General features: G+C 40.4%; 1 protein-coding gene across 9 annotated transcripts in view; it reads right to left on the bottom strand.

Annotated features, from left to right (window-relative positions):
• Window positions 1–27,255, bottom strand: part of msi2a (musashi RNA-binding protein 2a) — a 264,611-nt gene that overhangs the window by 35,947 nt on the left and 201,409 nt on the right. For 4 of the 9 annotated variants that reach the window (XM_067433022.1, XM_067433024.1, XM_067433028.1 and 1 more), the window contains 3 exons: window positions 25,591–25,705; window positions 22,101–22,175; window positions 13,543–13,665 (listed from right to left, as the gene is read on the bottom strand). In XM_067433022.1, the coding sequence (XP_067289123.1) occupies window positions 13,543–13,665; window positions 22,101–22,175; window positions 25,591–25,705 (313 nt within the window). The remainder of the gene's footprint in view (window positions 1–13,542; window positions 13,666–22,100; window positions 22,176–25,590; window positions 25,706–27,255) is intronic. The other 5 variants (XM_067433023.1, XM_067433025.1, XM_067433027.1 and 2 more) reach the window with 3 other exon arrangements.

Below are 27,255 nucleotides of genomic sequence, written 5' to 3'. Positions count from 1 at the left end.
GTCCTTGATGGAGTTATGGTCGATGAACCAAGCTGAATGGAGAAATATTGATGAAGTGCTGGGTTGGTTGAGAAAACAAGTAATTCTGTCTTTGCAAGATTGAGTTTAAGATGATGCTCTTTCATCCAGTCAGAAATGTCTGTCAGACAGGCAGCGATACGAACACTGACTGTAGGATCATCTGGTTGAAATGAGAAGTAGAGTTGAGTGTCATCAGCATAGCAGTGATAGGAAAAGCCATGTTTCTGAATGACGGAACCTAATGATGACATGTAGATGGAGAAGAGAAGTGGTCCAAGGACTGAGCCCTGGGGAACCCCAGTAGCTAGATGATGTGACTTAGACACTACACCTCTCCATGACACCCTGTAGGACCTACCAGAGAGGTAAGACCTGAACCACTGGAGGGCAGTTCCTGAGATACCCATCGTCTTAAGTGTTGACAGGAGGATCTGGTGGTTAACTGTGTCAAAAGCAGCAGACAGATCCAGCAGAATAAGCACTGAGGATTTGGAAGCTGCTTTTGCCAGTCTCAGTGCCTCAGTTACCGAGAGCAAGGCAGTCTCAGTCGAATGGCCGCTTTTGAAGCCGGATTGGTTGTTGTCTAGGAGGTTGTCCCTTTCAAGAAACATAGAGAGTTGATTGAACACAACTCGCTCAAGGGTCTTTGCAATGAAAGGCAGAAGGGATACCGGTCGGTAGTTTTCTAAAAGTGCTGGATTCAGAGAGGGTTTCTTAAGCAGTGGGGTTACCCGAGCCTGCTTAAATGCTATGGGAAAGGTTCCCGTATGAAGAGAAGTGTTGACAATGTGAGTAAGTGCAGGAGTGATTGAAGAAGAAATGGCCTGAAGGAGGTGAGTGGGTATAGGATCAAGTGGACAGGTAGTAGGGTGATTGGAAAGGATGAGTTTAGAAATATCTGCCTCGGAGAGCGGAGAGAAGGATGGAAGCGTGTTCGTGTTAGTTGTTGAGATGTGCTTGTCAGTTTGTGATGAGGAGAACTGTTTGCTGATGAGGGATGTTTTGTTTGTAAAAAATGATGCAAAGTCATCAGCTGTAAGAGTTGATGAAGGAGGGGGAGGAGGAGGACAAAGGAGAGAGGAGAATGTTTTAAAGAGTTTGCGAGAGTCAGAGCATTTGTTGATTTTGTTGTGGTAGTATGTTGTTTTAGCAGTGGAGACATTTGTAGAGAAAGAAGAGAGAAGCGACTGATACAAGGTAAGGTCAGTATAGTTTTTAGATTTCCGCCATTTCCTCTCTGCTGCCCTGAGTCCAGAGCGATGTTCACGGAGAACATCAGACAGCCAGGGGGCAGATGGGGTGGGGCGGGCTGGTCTGGATGAGAGGGGGCAAAAACTGTCTAAGGAGGATGTTAGAGTGGAGCAAAGAGTGTTGGTAGCACTGTTAGTGTCCAGTGCTGAGAACTGAGCAGGTGGAGGGAGTGAAGATGAAACCATAGTGGATAGGCGAGAGGGAGAGAGGGAGCGTAGATTACGCCGAAAGGTAATCTGTGTAGGAGTGCGTGTTGTATCAGGAGTCGGTATGAGGTTAAGAGTGATGAGAAAGTGGTCTGAGGTGTGTAATGGAGTAACTAAAGTGTTGTCCGTGGAGCAGTTGCGTGTGTATACAAGGTCTAATTGGTTACCTGATCTGTGAGTAGCCGTAGTAGATACTAACTTAAGGTCAAATGAAGTCAGTAGAGTGCTGAAGTCTGCAGCTAGGTGTTTATCAAGATGGATGTTGAAGTCACCAAGCAGAATCAGTGGAGTGCCATCCTCAGGGAAGTTAGAAAGTAACACATCCAACTCCTCCACAAAGTTACCGAGGTGACCTGGAGGACGATAGACCACTACCACATGGATTTTAACAGGGTGAGTAACAGTGATTGAGTGCGATTCAAATGAACTGGCCGGTAGAGATGGTAATGGATCAAATTTCCAATCATTTGAGCAAACCAGTACCCCCACCCCTCCCAATAGGCCGAGGAGTGTGTGAAAAAGTTAAATTGGTTGAAAGGGCTGCAGGAGTGGCAGTGTCCTCTGGTTTGATCCAGGTCTCAGTTAGGGCCATGAGGCTGAGCTGAGAATGAGTCCCAATAGATGAAATGAAGTCTGCTTTGTTTACAGCAGACTGACAATTCCAGAGACCAATTGGAATAGAGAGTAAAGTAGCAGAGGATGTTAGGATATAGCGCAAATTATTAGGATTGCGGCGTCTCGTGCGTACAGAGCGTGAATTACGAGTGCTAGTAGTTATAGTTGAGATTTGAAAGCACATGGTGAATACAGATCAGAGAAAAGGCCAGATCGGAATTAGAAAAGAGCCGAACACAAATAATGAAAGGAAGATGATACTCAAGTGGCTTGTCGAGGTCCTTGCTCGAGAGGAGTTGCACAGGGAAGAGATGAAGTCTTTACACTCGTCGGTCTTGCACAGGGAAGAGTTGAAGTCTTTACACTCGTCGGTCTTGCACAGGGAAGAGTTGAAGTCTTTACACTCGTCGGTCTTGCACAGGGAAGAGTTGAAGTCTTTACACTCGTCGGTCTTCACACAAGGAGGGCTTCACACTGCCGCTTCCACTGCCGCGGACTATCACGCTATTTATACTCACTTGAGTATCATTATTGAAAGCAGCTGGGAACGCCCCCAACAAACTGACTCCCAACGTGGCAAAGACCAAACAAATGCTAACTCAACAAATGCTAACTCCCACACACACCACCAGAATACACCAAAACTACTAATACACACCACTGCACCACACAGACAGACTTATCCAACAACAAATGAACAAACAATCAAAAATGAGAAAAGTTACAAACACTTACACAGTAGTTGTCTATCAGTCAATCAATGCTTCACCTCTAGCCAGCTGCTAACAAACACACAAGGCTTTTAATACCTCGCTGGCCACGCCCCCAACAAACTGACTCCCAACGTGGCAAAGACCAAACAAATGCTAACTCAACAAATGCTAACTCCCACACACACCACCAGAATACACCAAAACTACTAATACACACCACTGCACCACACAGACAGACTTATCCAACAACAAATGAACAAACAATCAAAAATGAGAAAAGTTACAAACACTTACACAGTAGTTGTCTATCAGTCAATCAATGCTTCACCTCTAGCCAGCTGCTAACAAACACACAAGGCTTTTAATACCTCGCTGGCCACGCCCCCAACAAACTGACTCCCAACGTGGCAAAGACCAAACAAATGCTAACTCAACAAATGCTAACTCCCACACACACCACCAGAATACACCAAAACTACTAATACACACCACTGCACCACACAGACAGACTTATCCAACAACAAATGAACAAACAATCAAAAATGAGAAAAGTTACAAACACTTACACAGTAGTTGTCTATCAGTCAATCAATGCTTCACCTCTAGCTGGGTGAAGCATCAATTCACAGAAATTCAATTTGGCCAACTGAAAAATTTAGATGTGATCAGTCACTAGAAAATTTAAAATTGGAGACATGAATTTTTTTTATTTTTTTTACAGTGTATGGATTTGCAAACTGAAAGGAATGTACAAAATATTTAACAGCATTGTCTATGTTGAAATATTTCTGATAGGCCTACTAATCAGAAAAATTTGTGCTTTTTTATAGACAGAACAGAGAGCATCAGACTTAGGGTTAACTCTTATAGAAGGACGTGGGTCTTCAGTACCTGTATTAAAACCCCATCAGCCAGATCCCAAACTAGTGTCAGGTGCTTAGAGACCGAACTCTAAAATTTCAGGCTCAGTGGTACCAAGATTTTGCATGGCTCCATTTTGAGTCTGGTATTGATGGAGCATTGTGCTTCTACTGCCACACGGCCTTCAAAGACAAACCGTCACAATAGGGCTGGGCGATATGGCCAGAATTTCATATCCCGATATAGCTCATTTGATATATACCGATAACGATATACATAACGATATAGCAATTTTTCTGTTAATTCAGTTTATGAATAGTCTATACAAAATTGCAATGTGGAAATGCCGTTTGAAATGATATACAAAACAAATAAAGGTATTATGGACTACATTTTTATTTTATTTAGAACCTTTTTTTAAAGCAAGACTGTTGGTAAAGTTAACACCTGCCTAGGGATGTTAACCGATGACCGTTTGACCGATGGCTGACCGTATCAACGTTAACCAATCAAAGTTGTCGGTTAAAATAAATAAAAAAGTGATCTCTAAATTAGGCTATTATAGACAGTGGGCTAAACGCTACTACAGTTGGCCGTCTCATTCCAAAATCTTTTTGTGTGAAGTGAACATATCCCTCGCACTCAATTTTTCATAACTCGCCTGTTTGTACTTAATAAACCAATAAAAAAATTTGGCGCGAGGTCACAGTGTTTGGGTTTGCGCGCTCGCAAAAAGTAAACACTCGAGGTTAGAGCCAGGGCAGACGACAGTATGAAGCGTGCATTTCGCTTAAGATGGGCTTACTTTTGGAAATATATTACATCTTCATTTCAGTGGTAACACATAAGGTGTTGATCGTCTTTCTTTATTATTGTTAGCACTACCTCGAACTGAAGCGGCGTCTCTTCGGAGCTGTCATTTTCTTAAATGAGCCGCGGCAATGTTTTAAATGAGCTTCTAACGCTAGACAAATGCCTTTATTTTCAACGCGATCAGCTTTGTGCCTAAACCATTTTGTCCTCTGATTACAAACAAGCTCCTCTGCGGCGTTTGCGGGACTCGTATTTCGCGCTGTGGGGGATTTAAAAAAAGTGACGTGAGTGGAAGGGAGGCGGCAGCGCGTGTGTGTGTGAGTGAGAGAGCGAGAGAGAGACAAAGGGAGCGCGGCTCGCGGCTGTTATTTCAAATAGCGCAGCATATTTTAAACTAACCAGTTAACCGGTTTCAACCGGCTAATGAGGCTCGGTGGTCGGTCAAGAAAATGTTTAGTTTTCGCCATCCCTACACCTGCCATTAAAATATTTCAATATATGGCTATATGGTGTGCCACGCGTAAAAGCCCGTTGCAGCGTCTGTGTCTGAAGTTTGTTTTGAGCGCTTATGCCACTATTCTGGCATAAATACCCTGGTCTGAACCGCGTCTACTACTGTCTTCCTCCATGTTTGTTTATGTATTGCAGCGTGCATGGGCATGCCGTGGCGTGAGGTGCATCTTGACGTAAAATTCTGCCATAAACGCCTTATCGTGGTGTAAGCGATAGAGCCTTATATAAAACGATAGACATTTTCTATCGTCCAGACGATATATTTCGTCATATCGCCCAGCCCTACGTCACAACTTCTCAAAAACACAGAAACCACCTTTATCAGCACTGGCTTTAAAAACTGGAAGATGGCTAGAGAGAGGTTTACATTACATGCTGGATCAGAATGTCACAAGACAGCCATAACAACTCAGATCTATGAATCAAGACCAATAGATGTTGAGCTGTCCAGTGTAAAGGCATCGCAGCAAGAGGAGGCAAGGGAATGCCTATTAAAGATGATCAGCAGTGTGCAGTTTCTGCCAAGAAAAGGTTTAGCTTTTAGAGGCCATGATGATGATGAGAGAAACTTTAGTCAGCTACTAAAATACAAGTCGGAAGATGACCCCAGTCTTAGCAAATGGTTGTCTCTCAAAACAGATTATAATTGTCCACAAATTCAAAATGAAATCCTCAAATTATTTAGTAATTCTATAATTCGTAAAACATCAATTCACTTCCTAACTTGCAGTTTTGTGTCATCATGGATGGTACCCAAGATGTATCAGAGAAGGAACAGGAATCAGTCTAAGATATGTAGATCATGATCTAATAGTCCATGAGGAATTTGGTGGCCTGTATGAAGTGTCTGTAACAACAGGAGAGAGCCTGGCAAAGGTTTTGAAGGATGTTTTGCTTTGTCTTAATTTATCCATCACTGGTCTTAGAGGACAGGCTTATGATGGTGCTGCAAACATGGCAGCAAAATATTCAGGGGCACAGGCCATCATCAAAGAGAGTCAGCCACTTGCATTATATGTCCACTGTGGTTCACATAGTTAATTTAATCGCACAGCATCTCCTGTTATCCGTGACTCTTTGCAGTGGGTTCCTGAAGTTGGAGTGTTGTTTGGCCAATCTGTGAAAATTAAGTCAATTTTCCAGGATATTTTAAAGTCAGAAAGTGGATCTGTCAAAAACATCAGACCCTTGTGTCCTCCGAGATGGACAGTGCACACACGTGGCATTCGTGCTGTGCTTGACCAGCGTCAGCTGATGTTACTTCCTCTGGAGGAAATGACATGTGGTCATTCAGAATCAGCTTGCAGAGCAAAAGGGTTTTTTGATAGATTTCATAAAGGAAATGTTTTGCTTGGCCTTTTACTTGCCTTAGAAGTGACAGAAGAGCTGGAGTGTCTAAATACTTCTCTTCAGAGCCGCACCAAGACAGTAGATGGAATGCAAGCTGCTGTCAACTGTGTGAAGGACACAATTGCAAAAAAGAGAACAGAGGATGCATTCAAAAGTGTCTACAAAAAAGCAACACAAATGTGTAACTCCCTAAATCTATATCCAATTGAAATGGCCCGTGCTCGAAAGCCTCTGAAATGCCTGTGTGGTCAGGGTTCAGCACATGTACCTAGTTCCTCAGCAGACTACTTCAGGACAGAATTTTCTCTTCTTGGTCTTGGATGTTGTCAGTATACAGTTTCAAGAAAGATTTGAGCAAGAGGAGCTGCTTATGATCAGTACTCTTGAAAAGGTACTGTTGACAGGAGAGTCTGATGGTGGTCTGTTGGAACAATATCCAGAATTGCACGGGGATTCACTGAGGGTGCAATTAGCAATGTTTAAGTCCAAATATAATTATCAGTCAACTACTGAGACTGCAAGCACTCTTCAGAATATGTTGCCAGAAGTCCGCCAACTTTTGACCAAGTGGAAACACTTGTGAGCTTGCTCTTTGTTTCCCCTGTTTCTTCAGCAGAGGCTGAAAGAAGTTTCAGCAGTCTTCGAAGATTAAAAACCTGGCTCCAAAGCACCATGACACAGTCTCGTCTAAACAGTGCTGTGTGTCACATCCACAGTGACAAACTGGACAGTATAGATAGGAAGATGATTGCTCAGCAGTTCATAGATGGGAAGGAACACCGTAGAAACACTTTCGGCAGTTTCAAGTAGCTATGCTTTAACTCTGTGTAAATAATATGCTGCTTTTGAACAAACCAGCCAGAAAGGAAAGGAAAAAACATACAAATGTTTATTGCATCTTATTGTTCTACTAGAATATGAGGTCTCCTAACTGTGACATGTTTGTCAGTTGAGTTCAATACACAGTTTCTTTGCAGTAGTGTGGTTTGAGTGACTTTCTTTCTTTCTTTCTTTCTTTCTTTTTCTCTTTCTTTCTTTCTTTTTCTCTTTCTTTCTTTCTTTCTTTCTTTCTTTCTTTTTCTCTTTCTTTCTTTCTTTCTTTCTTTCTTTCTTTCTTTCTTTCTTTCTTTCTTTCTTTCTTTCTTTCTTTCTTTCTCTTATTACTTTAACCATAAACAGCAAATTAAGCCAATTAAGCAAAAAGATATAACATTAAAAATAAAACCATACTAATACTGTGTTTGACCCCTTTCGCCTTTAGAACTGCCTCAATTCTACGTGGCATTGATTCAACAAGGTGCTGAAAGCATTCTTTAGGAATATTGGCCCATATTGATAGGATTGCATCTTGCAGTTGATGGAGATTTGTGTGATGCACATCCAGGGCACGAAGCTCCCGTTCCCCCACATCCCAAAGATGCTCTATTGGGATGAGATCTGGTGACTGTGGGGGTTATTTTAGTACAGTGAACTCATACAGTGAATTGTCATGTTCAAGAAACCAATTTCAAATGATTCGAGCTTTCTGACATGGTGCATTATCCTGCTGGAAGTAGCCATCAGAGGATGGGTACATGGACATGGTCAGAAACAATGCTCAGATAGGCCGTGGCATTTAAACGATACCCAATTGGCACTAAGGTGCCGAAATTGTGCCTAGAAAACATCCCCCACACCATTAAACCACCAGCCTGCACAGTGGTAAAAAGGCATGATGGATCCATGTTCTCATTCTGTTTACGCCAAATTCTGACTATACCATCTGAATTTCTCAACAGAAATCGAGACTCATCAGACCAGGCAACATTTTTCCAGTCTTCAACTGTCCAATTTTGGTGAGCTTATGCAAATTGTAGCCTCTTTTTCCTATTTGTAGTGGAGATGAGTGGTACCCAGTAGGGTCTTCTGCTGTTGTAGCCCATTCATCTCAACGTTGTGTGTGTTGTGGCTTTACAAATGCTTTGCTGCATACCTTGGTTGTAACGAGTGGTTATTTCAGTCTTCTATCAGCTTGAATCAGTCGGCCCATTCGCCTCTGACCTCTAGCATCAACAAGGCATTTTCGCCCACAGGACTTTTCACACCATTCTTTGTAAACCCTAGAAATGTTTGTGCATGAAAATCCCAGTAACCCATAAGGCTGTCAAAATTGCTCAAAAATGACATTCGAATATTCCCTCTAAAAAAACACACAAATGTTCGAACTATTCGAACATCTGGTTGCGCATTTTGTCAATGACGTGCATTATGTCAATAACAGGACAAATTAATACAAAGAGACATAACTACTTGTATAGGTAGCCTATTTAAGTTTAAACATATTTTAAAACATATTAATTATCCAAAAACAAGTAAATCAACAAGATGAAGCTGTTCTCTGCAGGTATATGAGCGATGAACTGGAGCTCACATCATAATGGCCAAGACTGCAGACCTTACTCTCTCTCGCTCGCCCTCACGCTCTCTGCGCATAACGGTTTAAATGAACAAACTTTGAGTGCTGATCAAGAGTTTTGGGCAAGCAATTTAAGGTCGCCTCTTGTCCCAAATATAGCAGGGTTTATTCGGTGATTAAAACAAATATTATTAATATTAATTTAAGTTTTACAGCATAGTGAACACTCCGAGCGAGCAGTGCTGTGGTAAACATGGAACGGTAAATAATCAAACCAGTGGAAGCAGTGCATTTATCCTTTATTCATGCAACATCAGTCAGTCCAGTAGCCTACACTTTAGTAACGTTTCTGTCAGGGATGGAAATTAGCACCCGCCACCAGCCAAATGCGGGTGATTTTGAGTTGTGGCGGGTAAACTCGCTTCACCTACCGGCCACTGTGGCGGGTAAATAAAATAGCAAACTGTTTCCCCTCTTTGTAAACTTTGTTCAATTCATGCGAGTGCGGCCGTATGTCCGAAAATGACCAGTCGTTTTCACCGTCATTACCCGGATGTAGTGCCAGAAGACGCGAATAAGAACTCGCGCACGCTGAGAGAAGATCCGTCACTGCGCATCAACCGAAAGCGCGCACTCGTCTCACAGCGCGCAAATATTGAGTTATTTTTCAAATCTTGCGCTTAAACGGACAAACTCACAAAAAAAGTATGTCAACATGTCCATCTTGATGAGTATCCAAGCAGACATAGTCTGAATATGCCTCAAGTGAACTGTATAGAGTCGAGAAAGAAGAGCATATCCCTCTATTAGGGCTTAAAGGGGCAGTAGCCTTTACTGCTCTGTTTAATGTCAAACAAAAGGACATCACGCACTGCTCTTGATTGAATATCTTTCGTAAGTTTAATAAGGATTAATCTTTAATTTAAACAGTTAAATATGCAGTTATTTTACATTTGATTACTTTATTCAATTTCTGTACCCTTTCTGCAGGCCAGTAGGCCAATACATTATTATTTAATGTACACATAAGTGAGGTCAAGAACAAAACATTTTAGTTTGAATTTTATTTTATACTGTTGGTTGTTGCAATGTGCTAAATAAATATTTGCATAATTTGTAATTGATTTATTACTTGAAACTTTAATATTAATTAATGGAATTGTAATGCCTTGATTTTTAGTAAAGTTACTCAGTCACAGCATTAGCCATAAATGCAATGGATAATTGGCAAAATTTCATAATTTCTAGTGTTTCGGTTTCAGCCAATCATTTTTATTTCGGTGCATCCCAACTGACAATGTTCTGCTCGATGTGTCGTCAACACGCTTCAGAAGATGCCAAAACTAGTAGTTTCATTGTTGGTACTAAAGACCTAAAACTGGAAGCCATAAAAGACCACAAATCATCCAAATGCCACATCAAGGTAAAAAAAAAAAAAAAAAAGAGCGCACAGAGACCTACTCATTTAATAAAATGTATATCAGTTCATGGTTTGTGTGTGTATAAGAGAAAATGTCAGCATTTCATTGAGACTTGAGATTAAATAAACTGCTTAAGTATTGTAGAGCTTGTAGTATTAATTTTTCACGTAAAGTTACACATTATCGGTTAAAAACAAGAAAGTGGCTGGTAAAAACATTGAGTGGCTGGTAGATTTTGAAATCCACCAGCCACAGTGGCCGGTGGACAAAAAAGTTAATTTCCATCCCTGGTTTCTGTTTAACGTTAAATAAAATGAGGCATGTTATGCTAACTGTATCTTACATAGCTTGCATTCAACTTTATCTCACGGCTCAACAATTTTACCTCCTACTGACCAAAATCCAAAGTACTTCCAGACATGTTTTTTTAGATTTTGGAGGGTTAAAATTGCTTTCTCTGCTGTGTTCGAGTTGGGCTCTGCACTTTCTGCCATCTTCCATGTAAGACGCGTCAACATTCAGCTGTGCCTGACAGTGCGACTCCTCACCCTCAGGCGAAGCCTAAGTGCCCATGAGCAAAGCAGACAGCAACGCCTCAATTACCACATGCGGTTTTTAGTTTTTAGTTTTTTCTGAATATTTATTTTCAAAACTATTCGAATATATACTCGAATTTAGAATATTCGTTGACAGCCCTAGTAACCTAGCAAATTGTGAAATACTCAGACTGGCCTGTCTAGCACCAACAACTGTGCCACGCTCAAAATTGCTTAACTTTATGCTTAAGTTTAAAATTGCTTAACAAAATTGCTTAACTTTCTTTCCCATTCTGACATTCAGTTTTGAGTTCAGGAGATTGTCTTGACCAGGACCACACCCCTAAAGGCATTGAAGCAACTACCATGTGAATAGGTGATTAGATAATTGCATTAATGAGAAATTGAACAGGTGTTCCTAAGAAACCTTTAGGTGAGTGTATATCGATGTATTGTTACACCCTTAATGAAGCTTAGCAGAGCGTCCCATTTAGGGACTGACGGTGGTAGTGGGAGTGCATTTCCCCCTGAATGGGGATTCAAATCACATTCAGTCCAGCAGGAGCTAATGCAGATGGGAACTAGAGCCTGTAGTTTAATCTCACCTCTTATACAGCAGCCAAAACAGCACTCTGCAGAGATGCTTTTCAAGGCTCACAGAGCTTGTTGGGATGCAATGGATAATGATCTCAGATAATGTGAGGTATTTTGCCAAAACAGGAGCATCTTCATGCCCGGGTAGGCGGCCCACTGCAGCAGAGCAGAACATAAAACAACATCTCATCTGCTCCCTCAAATACAAACTTGTAATACTACCATGCTTCTATATGTTAATTATAACGAATGGACCTCAACCAATTCAGTATTCCGTTTCACAGTACAGATAGTTCTGCGGTGGGGAAAAACGACACCAGCAAATTCCGTAGGACACAGGGGTTAAATGCAGCAACCGCTGCCCATTGAAAAAACCCTGACACAGTACTGCTTATTCAAGAAAACATAGCTCAACACTGCACGCTCCCACAATACACCAGGGCACAGGAAACTGCCTCTACTGCACTCCATCTGCTGAGCAAACTCATCACTTTCCACTGATCTGTTAGTGTCTTACGACAACTACCAACTCACTGGGGAAAGAGGAGATAAAGACAGGAGGAGAGATGGAAATAGAAGATGGGGGGATGAAAAAGTGAGAAAAGAAAAGCCGCACATGATGAGGTGAACCAAAAGAGGAGGACACACACACAAGTTCTTTCTGCCTTAATGATTGATCAGGAATGGGTCGAGCCGCACACGGCAACCTTTGGAAAAACAACAAGCACCCCATGACCCTCCACTGAGAGACCACTGCATTGCTCTGAAAGGAACAGAGAGATCCAGGGGGAGATGTCTCAGCAAAGCAGGAAAGGACGACGCACATCAGTTGGAGACACACACCAGCAGTGACTTGCTCCAGGGAAATCGGCCTCCAGAAGACTGTGCGCCCTGCGGAGCCAATAGTCTCTGCGGTCTCTGTCAGGTCCAGTCAGACAGACCTTAACCTGAATCACTGAAACACTGACTTTAACAGGAAACAGCAGTAAAACACTGCAGAATTTAGATGAGGGAATGAATGCGTTCGTGAAAGCAATTCTCCAAGACAATTTCCTCTTAAGTGCAGTTGTACTTGGACAATAAACTCCAATTGAAAGGGAAAAAATGGTGTTATCAAGTATACAAGTCTGAAATGTAAGCTGTGGCATCTAGTTCTCATGTTAATGTTTGAGCACCAGCACTGTCGAGACATGACTCGCATCAACATTCTCCAGCGCTCTGAACCCTGTCGACAGCAGCTGCAGCGTTACCCTGGTGTCGTGTTGCGAACAGGTCAAACGTTTTTACGTGATGTTCCAATTCAGCGTTTAATCTTTGACCACATCTTATATTTAGAAGCACATCCAATGATTATCTGACCATTTGCATGACGTATTACATATGTGTGCAACAATCAAAACAAGGACACTTGTGTGCCTTCATATATCATCTTTTAACAACACAATGTTAGAGGCATACTGTATGATGACATCCAAAGAAAAAAAGTCATATGCTACCTCTACCTTTCATTTGTTTCACAGTTGCCACTTCTCAAAATGCTTTTCATGTGTAGGTCACTGCAACACTATGAGCAGAGCTGTGAAAAATTCTGAATTGACTTTCAGTTCATGAGTATGAATTTGAATCGGCCACAGGATAGAAAGTTTAAATGGTAAGACAGGGATAGGAAAAAAAAAAATTCCATCCATCCATCAACCTTCAATCATGGCTTTTTCAAAACTTTCACATAAGGTAGGTCAAGCCAACAATTAAAGCTTTTTTAGTTAATATAAAAATGTATAATGCATGAAAGTTATAATGTTTAAACTTACAAACAAACAAAAAACATTTATTTGTTTGACTACTCTTAAACCTGTGGTCACCACTTTAAGCTCTGGACAGATTGATATGTCTCTAGACTATCAACTGAGATGGATACACCCCTGAGTCATTCACAAATGGAGGACACTAAAACAAACGTGTCCCACACACCGTAAAGTTCATGTTCAAGACATTGGATCTGATCTCAGCTGCACTCTCTTAACAATTGGCATTAACCCTGGATAGACTGCAAATCACAGAACTGTCTGTAGCCAATCTCTGCAGAAAAGAGTTTTATCTTTGGATGGAGTAAATAAGTGATATGACAGACGGATTAGGGCACATGATGAGTGAACGGTGATGGACAGGACACAAAATCTCTAGTGAAGAAGAGTGTGTTTTCGGCTGGGGGAGCAGTAACCACTCAGAACACAGGCGGTAAAGAGTGTTTACCTGGCCCTGCATTCTGTGGGTAAGCCATGTAGCCGCTTCTTCCCCGGGTCGCCCTACCTGAGCCTCGTGCCGCCGCCACTGCTGCCGCTGCCACGGGTCCGTACGCTGTCGCTGGAAAACCTGCTGAGAGAAGAAAATGATATATTAGTGCTCTTCATCTCAATCAAATTTACAGCCATCAAGGAACGACTGCATTCAGAATAACGCATCACATGCGGCAGAGATGCTACATCCTCGTTCAAATAATTACATATAAATCAAAAGAACTCAAATATAATTACTCAAATAAAATGGTTTAGAGTGGAGCTAGCAGGACTGATCTACAGCCTCTCATTTTTTGGCAACATTGTAATTACAGACACCACAGGAACACGTTGCCCATGGAGGGAACGCCAGCTATTTCATTCGCACACAGGCTAGGAAAAATGCTATATATTATATTTAAGTTTATTTGCACTCAATTATAAAAATGGTTGCTCCACTGGAAGGACAAATGTACTTGTTTGCCTGAACGCCACTAGAGGATATAGAAACCGTATGATTTAACACACGGCGACAGTGCCTGTCCACCCTCGAGTGTTAGCAGAGTTGACTGAGATGCATCAGAGCTCAATCCATCAGTGTGATCATTTGTATGGTGGACATGGAGCGTGAGCGGACTGAGCAGAGCTGAAAGCGGAGAATTTTAGGATTAATTGCTTGCAACGGAGTGCCTATTATCTCAGTGAGAATCATCAGAGGACATGTGGTCCTCTTTAAGGCCCATAATGACAGGTAGTAATGACTGTGAGACCCAAGTGTGTGTGTCCATACGGCTCATCTAAATGTGCTTCTTGAAAATTGAAAATATGAAGAGAGGAAAAAAAAAATTAATCAGCCATCTGATTTCTACTTAACTTAATACTGAACAACTAGGCAAACTCGATTGAATGACACTGTGATTCACAGCATGCAATTTGTTTGTGGTAAATCGAGACTGCTGAAGAATCTGCATATTTAACAACAGTTGCGAGTTCAGTGTTCACACAATGTAATCAAACATAATCATCATCATTGTTGAAGCCAACTAAAGAAATCTACCAGGCCAGAGTATCTACAGCTCAATTATTTCATAACAAACGTAATTACAGTGCCGGCACTTTAATGAAGGCGTGTATCTGCTTCTGACAGCTGCTAATCATCAGAGCAGTAAAAACTTGCAGGAGGTCTAAAGCCTATCCACAGCATGTCATTACACCCGACTGTAACTCACAACACTAAAGGTGGAGTGGCTTAATAGGTAAGGATTTGAGATTGGCAACCCAATTTTTCTAGGTTCAAAACCTGAATGGGGTGATACTGGACTGGTCCTATATTACACTGGAAACTAGGTGATAAGGCATCAAGATATCATTTACTACTAAAATCTTGATCTCAATTTTTTTTCGAAAACAGTTGTGACTGTCTAAAGTATTGTGCGTAAGATTTGTCTTCTGGTTTACATGTTGTGGTGGGTTCCACAGGGTCCAAAACACGTTGGCCACAATTATTGGCACCCTTTTATTAAATACTTTTTGCAACCTCCTTTTCCCAAGATAACAGCTCTTAGTCTTCTCCAATAATGCCTGATGAGTTTGGAGAACATCTGACAAGAGATCAGAGAACATTTCTTCACACAGAATCTCTCCAGAGCCTTCAGATTCCCAGATCAATGTTGGTGCTTCTTCTCTTCAGTTCATCCCACTCATTCTCTATAGGGTTTAGGTCACTGGGCTGGGATGGTCATGGCTGAAGCTTCATTTTGTGCTCAGGGACACATTTGTGTGTTGATTTTGATGTTTTTGGATCGTTGTCCTGATGGAAGATCCAACCACAGCCCATAATAAGATTTCTAGGAAGCGGTCAGGTTTAGATTTTTTATCTGCTGGTATTTGCTACAATCTATTATGCCATGTATCTGAAAAGATGTCCAGGACCTCCAGCAAAAAAAAAAAAAAAAGGCCCACAACATTAAATATCCAGCAGTATATTTTATCAGCAGTATACACCATCTGGTGGGTTTGCTGCCAAAAGCTCTTTTTATAGTTTCCTCTGACAGCAGAACCAGGTCCCTTTTGAATTTCCAGGCGTGTCTAACAACTGAATATGCTGGAGTTTGTTTCTGGATGAGCAAGGAGGATTTTACTTGAAACCCTCCCAGACAACATGTGGTAATGAAGGGGATGTATGATTATTTTTATTTTTTGTAGTATGACATATATAATATAATATATACTTGTATAACTAATATCTGCGATTCTCCATCTGTGATATTCTTGGAGAGTCTTTGGATACTCAAACTCTCCTTCTCGCTGTGGATTAGGATGATATAGACCTATAACAGGCAGGTTCGTAACATCTTTAGTTGATTGGAACTTCTTAATTATTGTCCTGATTGTGGAAATGAGGTTTTTCAATGCTTTAGCTGTTTTCCTACAGCCATTTTCTCTTTTGTGAAGCTCAACAATTTTGTTGCTGCACATTAGAACTATATTCTTTGGCTTTACTCATTGAAATTAATGATTAAGGGAATTTGGCCTTTGTGCTTCCTCATTTTTATACTCCTGTGGAACAAGACGTCATAGCTGGACAATTTCATGTTCCTTGTCACCCTGGGGTGTTAATTTTTTTTTATATTAATGGTACTATACTTCAGAGATATTTTACTCATAAAATTCTATGGTTGCCAATAATTGTGGCCAAATTACTTTTAATAAAATTAATTTAATTAAAAATTGCTGCCTTTTAATAAAACATCAAAAGGATAAACAATGCTGATTTATATTTCACAGACATATTTTGATCATATTTACCTGGGGTGCCAACAATTTTGACCACCACTGTATGTGTGTGTGTGTATATATATATACACAATACATTGGTTTGCCGAGCACAAAGAAAGAACAGAGTAAAGGAGTAAAAATAAACTAGAGATTAAGGATGGTTACAGATAATCAAACCTCTGTGGTCTCTCTGGTTTAAATTACGCATGTCATTTCCTGTTTCTTTCCTCAGCTCATTAATCCCTTCACACAACACAAATCAGTATGCTAATGCTAATGCTAATGAAGGTCACGCGTCCCTGCTTCTCTTCCGCGCAGCTTGTTGTTGCCGAGCACAAGTGTCCTTCACCAAAGTGTCACAAGTCATTTGTGCTGCTTTTCCCCCTTGCCTCTTTTCTCTGCACAGCATCTTCTGTCCCCCAGTGGCTTCTCTCCCTGTGCCAAAGTTAACACTGGAACAAAGTTCTTGCGAGAGATTAACTTTGGCGGATTAGGTGGGTTAATTATTAGATCTTGGAGGCTCATTGTTTTGTGTTTCCGTCGTGAGAGGCTGCTTGAGAGAGGCGCTGCAGCATTAAATCAATTTCATGGGCTTTTCATTACAGACGAGATAACGCCAACATTTAGCATTCAGTTTTATAGCATTATTTGAATCTGCTCCAGTGAATGGGCTGATGGCAGAGAAAAACCCTACTGAGAGGGCACAAGGACACAGCGCTCTCCCTGCTTCTGCCAGAGCCCCATGGGCACCATAAAACCGCACACATGGACCCCAAAGGAGTCCAGAAGTGGTCTACAACACTGAATCTTCTCGGCTCTGTGATGAAAAAGAGAAGAGGAGGGACATGGGCAGGAAGAGAGAGAAATCCTGTAAGAGGCACATTGATGAACAATGATGAAGAGCTCACCCAAATCTATTTCTTACAATTAAGCAGTGGTCTAATTTTAATGGGTGGTACACAGAGATAAAGATGTTCCTTTGACAAGACTAGGGCTACCCTGCTTCGGGAAACAGCTGCTGAAAAGAGCCACACATCCTGAAATCAGGCTATAAATACATCTGATGTAAGCCCACACACACACGGTTTGTGTCCTATCAAGCAACACGGAGCTGTGAAATGACAAAATCTGCGCCTTCATCTTTCCTTCATTGCCCACTTTGAAAGGAAAATAAAAACAATGAAAGATGCCATAATAAAAGATGGGAAAGCCAGCAGCCTCGGCTCTCTTTTCATCTGTGCATCTAGTGACCTGTTGTTGCTGTCCATCTAAAAAAATGATGCCTCGTTTGTAGTTTTGCGAAAGCTTTTCATGCGATATCAAAGGTGGAATCTTGGCAGCTTCTGGCACAGGTGGTGTCTATATGAAGAACACATCACGCACACAAAAACATTTATTTGCTTCCTACACAACAATATTAACACACAGAAGAGACCTTATGAATGGGTTTTTGTGCACAGGTGTCCAAACTAAGATCGCTTTTCATACGTGAAAGATTTTGCACAAAATGAAACCATTTACTTTGCTGGATCTTCATCGCGAGAGTCTTCTGACTTTGATTAGGGGACAAAAAGTCATTTTGCCAGGCAGATTAAAGGGCTCAATCTTTTTTTAGCCCTTTCATACACCATTAAACTTAACGATGAAGGCGGGAGTAGAAATCTCCAGAAAGATCCCTGGACATCACAAAACCCTCAAACGTGCTTCACATGCTTCACCCCACACCATAATGAGAGATGATTTTACGGGCAGGAGGAAAGCCGTGACTGCGCAACTCCAACAAGAGTATGATTTCATCTCACTGAACATTAGTTTGGTTTTGGACACATATGGGCTGTGAATCATGTGTGTAAGTGTGTGTGTAATGGAGAGAAATATAGTTACACCTCCAAAGCACTGCTCTAAAGCAGATGTCCCGGAGATGACGCACGCTTCCTACTGCTCATCTAATCATAAAACTAAACCATCTCTCTGTGGTCTTCGACAGATCGGGCCCTTGTGCCAGAACGCGATCAAGCAGGCCGAACTTTGTTGTCAAAAATAAATCATTCCTTGCCCAGGCTAAAAAGTGCCGAAGCGCTTGGCCTGTTTTTAATGGAAGTGTTTCCAGGATGATGGGTTCTGCCGACCTTAGGTGAAGATTGTGTGTCAAGTATAACCGTGTCTACTTTCTATGAGAAAAAAACAACAACAAAAAAAAGAGATTTTATATGAAATATCACAACAAATCTATGAAATATTCTAGGATTCTGGGTGACAGGTGTCAGCGGTGATCCACTGAGAATTTGAGGAGCTCCGGGCATCAGCAGGAAGGGCTCCACCCACTTAACAAGCAGCCTGACGTGTTAGCTAGAAACACTTAGTATTAATTAGCAAGGCCACCTCATTATTACCAAAGTAAACACTTCTAATTTGTTATGCATTTTAATGGCCTTAACCAAACACTTAAGAAACATCTTTAGGCAAAAAAACAACTCAGACAGCTCGTAAATAACATGAAGATACTGACTGCTATTGCAGCGGAGCTCAGTATAACGATTTGTAGGTTCTTTGAGATGATCTAAACAGCTTTTATGATGAAAATGAGAGAAAGATCCCTGAAAAAGTCACCTACAATTCAAGAGCCTCAGGTGCCTGTCCTTAGATGATATATAATATATATATATATATATATATATATATATATATATATATATATATATATATATATATATATATATATATATATATATATGTATATATATATATATATATATGTATATATATATATATATATATATATATATATATATATATATATATATATATATCTTTATAGATGTATATCTATCTATCTGTATATATACCATAAGTTATATGGTAAAGTACTACACTAACTGAAAAAAAACAAAATCTTATTTCTTTCTTTCTTTTTTTATGTGCCATACAAAACAACAACTAAATATTGTTACATCCATTACTGTGGGTTTGCAAGAAACACAAACCCTACACTCAAAATTCAACTCACAGTTGAGATGATGATTTAAAGACAGACAAAGCATAAAAATAGGGGTACAACGATGCTTCAAAAGTCTCCTTACAGATGGTTGATTTCCATAATGACAGCAGAGACAGAGAGATCCCTGGGTTTGTCAGAGCCTCATTCATGATCTCAGATTGACTCGTGTGAGAGAGAATTACTGACTTTGAAACTTATGTGTATGTGTGTGCCACTGCTTTCCTGTTTCAGGGTTCATTTCTAGTTTCAGTACTAAAGAAACCGAGAAAGAGACAGATGTTGGTGTAGTGTGATTTTATATTTCGCTGTCAGGTGCCGTCACATAAAGATGAGTAACTGTGCAAGAGGCTCACCTCAGATCAGAGCACACTTGCGTGTGAGTGATTGTGTGTGTTTGTGTGAATGAGAATGTCAGCTTTTATGTACATGTGTCCTTTTATAGATCAGGATGAGTCAAATATAAATTTATGACTATTCTGAATATAAATACAAGGCTCTGTGAAAAAGAGAAAACCCTCTACATATACCTCTTTGTAATGTTTTTGTGTGATGCTCTCATTAATAAAAAAAATAATAAGAATATTTATATTTTTTTCTTTAAAGGTACACAATGTAACTTTTATGTCCGCTAGATGGCGCCTATTCAAAACAAAGGCATAGTTTTATGACAGCAAGTCTGAGCTCAGAATCTTGGGACATGTGGTCTTCACTTCACAGCCGGTGGAAAAGAATCGGGCTAGGACTTGGGCAGAAATCATATTAATGGATGTGATATTTAACAACCGAATGCTGAAGGAGCTGAGCAAGGCCACTGGAGCGATTGTTACGCAACAATTACGCAACGCAACACGACTTTTATTATGACGTGACAGTCGCTGGCGCCATTTCCGCTTTTCCAGTCATGAGTATGAGGTAACGCAGCCCTGTTTATCATATTAGATACATTTAAGTGTGTTTGAAATGATGTAATGACGTTACTCTGTGCGTTCACTCAGCGGCTGCTGACACTTGTTCACACTGCTAAGAGTAAAGCGTTTCTGCAAAAAAAAAAACGGAAACTGAGGGTAAGGCAGATATGACGCAAGTAACAGGCAACTCCCTCAGACGTCCCGGGCTCTTGGTTAAAATAGCAATTTTCTCACAATTTACAAATAGTTGGAAACAGCCGGGATATTGTAAGACCTCAACTGAACAAAATATATAACACTAGCCTGGAGGGTTTTGGATATTTTACTGCAAAAATACTACATAGTGCACCTTTAACTAAAATAGAAATAAAAAATTAGCAAATATGAAAAGTGAAAACTAAACTGAAACTATAAATATGTGCCACAATATGAACAAACATGTTGGGTAAAGACCAGCGTCCATCAAAACATCCATCACACCAACAAAAGAAAAACCCATTAGCTCTGCTCATGATATCAGCAGGCAGGTGGTCATCCACAGGACACTCATATCAACACTAATATCTGCCACCAGCTGCAGAGCAATGTGCTCACCTTCACGCCTCTAACACGACATCTTTTACTCACATTGTCATGTACTCGCTTCACACGTGTGCATGTAGCAAGCTCCCAAAATGATGCTGAGACCAGATGGATACATTACAGATAGAAAGACAGACAAACAGATGGACTACACTTGCATTCTCTAATGCGGAATTAGCACCGCTTTTACCCATGGTTATAAAACCCTGCTCTGGAGCATTTGCGGTGTTAACTCTGCATTGCGGTGCCAAACTTGTAAAGTGTGAAGCGATGTCGTGTTAGTGTTTTACAACTAGATGCTTAGCAACAGACAACCAATCGCGTGCCGTATATTCAGGCCCTTTGAGCAGTCACAGAAAGACAGCGCAACATATATAAACAGACGTTTCTGAAAATGACAGGAGAAATGTTGAACCCCAATGTTTAATTCCTACCTTTATAAAAACTTGATATTACAGTCAGCAATGTGTAATATTAGGATGCTCAATGCTATAGCCTTTATATAAACAGGTCACATGCTGCGTTTGTCCAGTCAGTAACACTGACACTGCGAATTTGCAAATAAGGACTTTAACCCGAGGTTTAGGAATGTACAGTGTGAAATGACAGCTAATGAATACCCAGGAATAACGGTTAACACTAGGTATAGTATGAGCCGTGTGAAACAGGAATAAAGATAACCCAGGATTCTGTTTGCCGGGGTTTAGAATAACCCTGGGTCATTATAAACCTTGCCAAACAAAATCCTTGGCTATCTTTATTTATGTTTCACACGGCTCATACTATTTCCAGGGTTAAAGGAAATGTATGTAAAATTATGGCCAAAACTGGTACTGCAATCACTTTCAGATAACTGTAGAAGTGTATCCTCTCTCCTCTCCCCCCTGACTTGAGGTTGCCAGATAGGCTGCAGGATCAGCAGGAACGTTTGTAGCTGCAGCTGTGGTATCTACAGCAGATCTGGCAACCCGGATGCTGAAACACTACTGACTTTGTGATTGGTAGATAGGTGGAGGGTGGAGCTTCAGACCAAAACACAACATGACAACATCAGTTGAGGACTGCAACAACAACTTTTAAATGACACTATCCTGGCCGGACTACTGCTGTCAGTGATATAAGTATTTGAAATTAACATGATTTCTTAATGGCTATCATACTATATCAGGGCCATTTTATGATTAATTGAAATACATTTCTTACATATAGTTCCTTTAACTATTTCAAGTGTGGAAATACATACATATATAGAAAGACAGACAGACTCACCTGGAAACTGGTAGCTATAGCTAGGAGAAAATCCTGTGTATCCACGACCGTACGTTGCCACAATGTTTGGATAACCTACAAACACACATACAGACAGAAATAACATCAGTGAATTTTCGGCTTTATATTTCTTGCCTTGTTGGGTATATAATCATGCTTAACCCTTAACCCTGATCGATTAGTCATGTCTGAATGAGGGTGTGTAAATGTAAGACTGTCACAAGAGCAGCAGCACTTGAAAAGGAGGATGAATATCACAACAGTATGTTTTCAAGCACATGAGCACTTTAAATGAAGAGGCAACTTCAGGGAATTTTATAGCCATCTGTTTCACTCTGATGCTACTCTGCTGAGAGAGAGAGAGAGAGAGAGAGAGAGAGAGAGAGAGAGAGAGAGAGAGAGAGAGAGAGAGAGAGAGAGAGAGAGAGAGAGAGAGAGAGAGAGAGAGAGAGAGAGAGAGAGAGAGAGCGAGAGAGAGAGACTGGTGTGTTATGCTTGGCCTTATTTTCTCACGTTTTCTCTTTGAAATTTACATCCTGTATTAATTTCATGTTTTTCCCAAAACAAGAATGTGAAACAGCAGTCACCACAGCTCGGTAATAAATCACGACACACAGATTTCAGAAATCACTCCTAACACACCTTCGTGCAGAGCTGGCATATGTGCACTTATGATTTCCTGAACCTGTCATGAGTCGCTCAATATCTGTTGACAGCAATGAAAACACTTTTGACAGCTCTCACAAAATACACTGCTAAAAAAATAGGGTTCTTCCAGAGAGGATGTGCTCACACACAGGAAATACACAACTCCAGGAGCTACCACAACATCTCTCCCACCCTGCAGCAGTGCGACGTGTGTTTGTGCGTGATGTGTCTAAAAAAAAGTTTTATTCTTGAAGAGGAGAATTTTTTTTTGACAAGATGAGAATAATCAATAGAAAAGAGATGAGGAAAAACGAGGTAAACGAGATAAACAAGACCACCGAAAAAGATTAAAAGAGACAAAAAGAGGAAAAGACAAGTAAACGTGAGACAAGACCAGAAAAAAACAGCAAGATGAGATGAGAACTAATGATAGGAGACAAGACAAAACAAACAAAACATTGGAGAAAATTAAAAAAATTAAAAAATTAAGGCAGAATGATAAGAAAGACCGAACCAAAAGAAACAGCAGAGAATACATTAGGAGATGTGGACGAGGCAAGAACAGAAGGGAAGAGATAAAAAGAAAGACAAAATGAGAAGACAAAACAAGAACTTATTTAAAAAAACAAGGAGGAGAAGAGAGACTTAATGAGAAGAGAGGAGATAGGACAAGAGAACAGAAGAGACAAGAAGAGAAAAGAAATAAAACAAGATGAGAAGAAAACCGAAAAGGTCTCGTGAGGACAAAATGAGGATAGACAAGATGAGAAAAGACTGGAAGAAACTAAAAGAGAGGAGATGAGACAAGAACCAAAGAGACAAGACAAATTTAGATGAGACAAATAGAAACAAAAATGAGAACAAAAAAGCAGAAAAGAGATGAGAGAGAAACAAAAGCGAAGAAATGAGACAAAGTAAGAGCAGAAAACAAGTTAGGAGATGAGACGTGATGGCGGGAGAAGAGATGAAAGAGGACAAGACAAAAAGACATTTTGACAAGAAATGAGGAAAAATAACCAAAGTCTAAGAAAAGAGACTAGATGAGAAGAGATAAGATGAGAAAGTGAGAAGAAATGAAGCGAGCTGAGAAGAGAACAAAAGAAAAGAGGCAGCAGAAGAGCTGAGCTGTCCTTATCTCTGTGCATTGTGGGTAAAAGGCTGTGTCCTCCCCTGGCGGCTGGTATCTCAGGCTCTGATTTGCATTATTAATGTTCAGGCTAATATACCTATTTTATGGCTCAACAGCTCAGATTCACTTTAAAATCAATTATACATCTGCGGCAGCTGAAGCAGGCAGCAGCTCAAATGTGTATTAATCTCAGCAAACATACACGCGGCGCCCGACTATAAAGATAAATGACACGATTAGCTGTGGTAAACAAAAGCGTGAATGCGGCAGCTTTAATGAGATTTGGCGTATAAGAAACTTACAGTTCCTTAAATAATGAGCCCTGATCTGCAGCCTTTTTTTCATATGCAAATCGCACTAAGTTCTGTCTGGTCGTCGTGTTCACTCCAGTTTCATTTAGATAAGACCAGAGTTAATATTTTCACTTGAGTGCTTCATGCTCTCGTTCTATCTCTCTTTCTCTCTCACTCATTCCTCCTCTCTTCACCCTCCTCCACAGCAGTAATCCATGAAAACTTCTAGAAAGTTCACGCCTTGGAGTATAAAATTGAAGTATAAGGGATCTGTGTTTATCTCATTATGTCAGGGTTTAAATATTATTATAACTAAAAATACAAATATTAAAATAAATTAAATACAATTTGGTCAAAAGACTGTATATTTTAAAATCTCTATATTATTACTACCTATCTGTGTGTATTATGTATGAATAACAGTGTCAATCATGGGTTTTTTTCTTGTTCAGTGCCGCTGTCATTAGCAGGGGCAGAGGTCAGGCAGATGGCTGCACTGAGCATTAGCCTAATTTTCCTCTTCATTTGAGCCATTAATACAGACATTTATCTAATCGTCAAGTCTGAAGAATCACTGCACCTGAGCTGGACTAACCCGACATGTTCACAGACAGACATTTGTCTCAGGTCCAGCAGCCAATCAGAAGTCAACACCTTAAAGGGTGAGTTCACCCAAAAATAAAATTCTCTTATTAATTACTCACCCTCATGTCGTTCAACACCCGTGAGACCTCCGTTCATCTTCAGAAGACAAATGAAGATATTTTTGTTTAAATCCGAGGGCTCAGACAGGCCTTCATTGACACCAATGTCATTTCCTCTCTTGAGACTCATAAAAGACACTAAAGACATCGTTACAAAGCCCATCTCACTACAGTGGCTCTACAATAATTTTATGAAGCAACGAGAATAGTTTTTGTGAAGAAAAAACAAAGGACTTATATAGTGATAGGCCGATTTCAAAACAAAGTTTTGCACCGTTACGAATCAGCGTATCGATTCATGATTCAGATCGCGTGTCAAACTGCAAAACTGCTTAAATCACGTGACATTGACTAAATCGGCACATCACTATATAAGTTGTTATTTGGGTTTTTTTTTGCACACAAAAACTAATTCTCGTCGCTTCATAAAATCATTGTAGAACCACTGTAGTGAGATGGGCTTTGTAACGACGTCTTTAGTGTCTTTTATGATTCTCAAGAGAGGAAATGACATTGGTGTCAATGAAGGCCTGTCTGAGCCATCAGATTTCAACAAAAATATCTTCATTTGTGCTCCGAAGATGAACGGAGGTCTTATGGGTGTCGAATGACATTAGGGTAAGTAATTTTTGACAGAATTTTTATTTTTGGGTGAACTAACCCCGCCCCAGAGTTTCCCCTCAGTGCGATTGCATGAGTTTGAGAGAGTGACTCACTCAGCATGCCCATGCCCAGCATGAAGGCGTCCATGGTGTACGGAAGACTTCTCGCCCTTCCCCTCGTGCCTGGAGGAAACATTACCTCCTTTGGTTGGGCCTTCTTACATTCTACCTGTGGACACATAGACAGACACTTAATGCAAAGTAAATAGCACATGCAAATACTAGATGATATAGCATAACTATGCATTTTGGATAGATAAAAAAGAAAAGAAAAACCAGAACACAATTTAATACTTATTTAATCAAGCATTACATTTTACATTTAATTTTTTAAATTTACAATCAGCATTAATTCAAGGCAGTAGAGAAATACAACCAGGTGTTTTTAATTTTTTAATGAATGCATTTATCGAGTAACAATGCATTAAACTGATGAAAGGTAACAGTAAAGACATAATATTATAAAATATTTATATTTCAAATAAAGCTCATTCTTTTGAACTTTCTATTCATCAAAGAATCCTGGGGGGGAAAAAATCACAAATATTACATATGAGGCAGAATTTTCACTATTTTTATTATTGAAAATAAGAAATGCTTTTTTAAGCACCAAATCTGCATATTAGTATGATTTCTGAAGGATCATGTGACACTGATCATGATCATATGGAATTGCATTTTAATCAAACACAAGCAGCCTTGGTTGTTTTGATAAATAAAACATATTTTTCTTCCCATTTGATTTTAGGATAAAATATGGCTTCTCTTGGCCATGTTCTAGACAGGTTTTATGAAGTTTCACCCACCTTTTGTTTGGAAGTCATTGGACCGCAAATATGATTTCTAATAAATTAAATTTTTGGAACAGAGCTCGAGTACTGAATAGTGTATCTCAAGCTCTATCGGTTTGAGTTTTGTGTACTTTACTGGCCTAACAAACAGTAATACATTTGTGTATCCAAAGCATTTTTCAAACAAAACTATGCAAAAAAAATTCAGTGTTTCTGATTCCGCCTTGTGAACCCCCATCCCCCCGTTCTCACGTTCGCGCTCTTTGATTGACATTTTAACCTCCGGAGCGGAGCACATGAGCGGACAGCAGACAGCAGTCCCTGCCTGAGAGACAGAGGAATATTCCTCCAGAGAGCTATGAGAGGGAAGACAACATGTCTATAGCAAAGGGGAGAAATAAACAAACACACAAGCAGAAAACATCAAACCCAAACAAACACACAGACGCACGCTCACTCTCTCTGGTGATATGAGCATAACCGGGTCAGACGAGGAAAGACGTTTCTCCTGACAGGCCTAGCAGGCAGAAGATCCTATTTACCAAGCACATCTGCATGCTTACAGGAGTAAGAGTGTGTGTGTGTGCGTGTGTGTGTGTGTGTGCTCGCGTGCATGCTGACAGTGCCTCTATGGTAAGAACACGATGCATTTGCACTTGGCTGAATCTGTCCTCTGTGTTGATCGACTTGTCTGCCTGCCCAGGGCCTGTCCATCTGTGTGTGAGTGTGTGCTGCTTGGCCTTTCACAACACAGACACACACGCACACAGCAGATCATCTCCCATCGAGACTTGCACAGATGCTGCTCGGCACAGCTGGACACACACACACACTGGTTTCTACAGAAGTTCAACTTGCTGTGCCGTGAGCGCTCCTCTGAATACATGAGATATTTCTGGATTCGGCCAATGACGGATATTTAATATTC

The sequence above is a fragment of the Pseudorasbora parva genome, chromosome 23, assembly GCF_024679245.1.
Source record: "Pseudorasbora parva isolate DD20220531a chromosome 23, ASM2467924v1, whole genome shotgun sequence".
NCBI lineage: Eukaryota > Metazoa > Chordata > Actinopteri > Cypriniformes > Gobionidae > Pseudorasbora > Pseudorasbora parva.
Note: the sequence above shows the minus strand (reverse complement) of the source record. Positions and strands in the feature narration are given on the sequence as shown.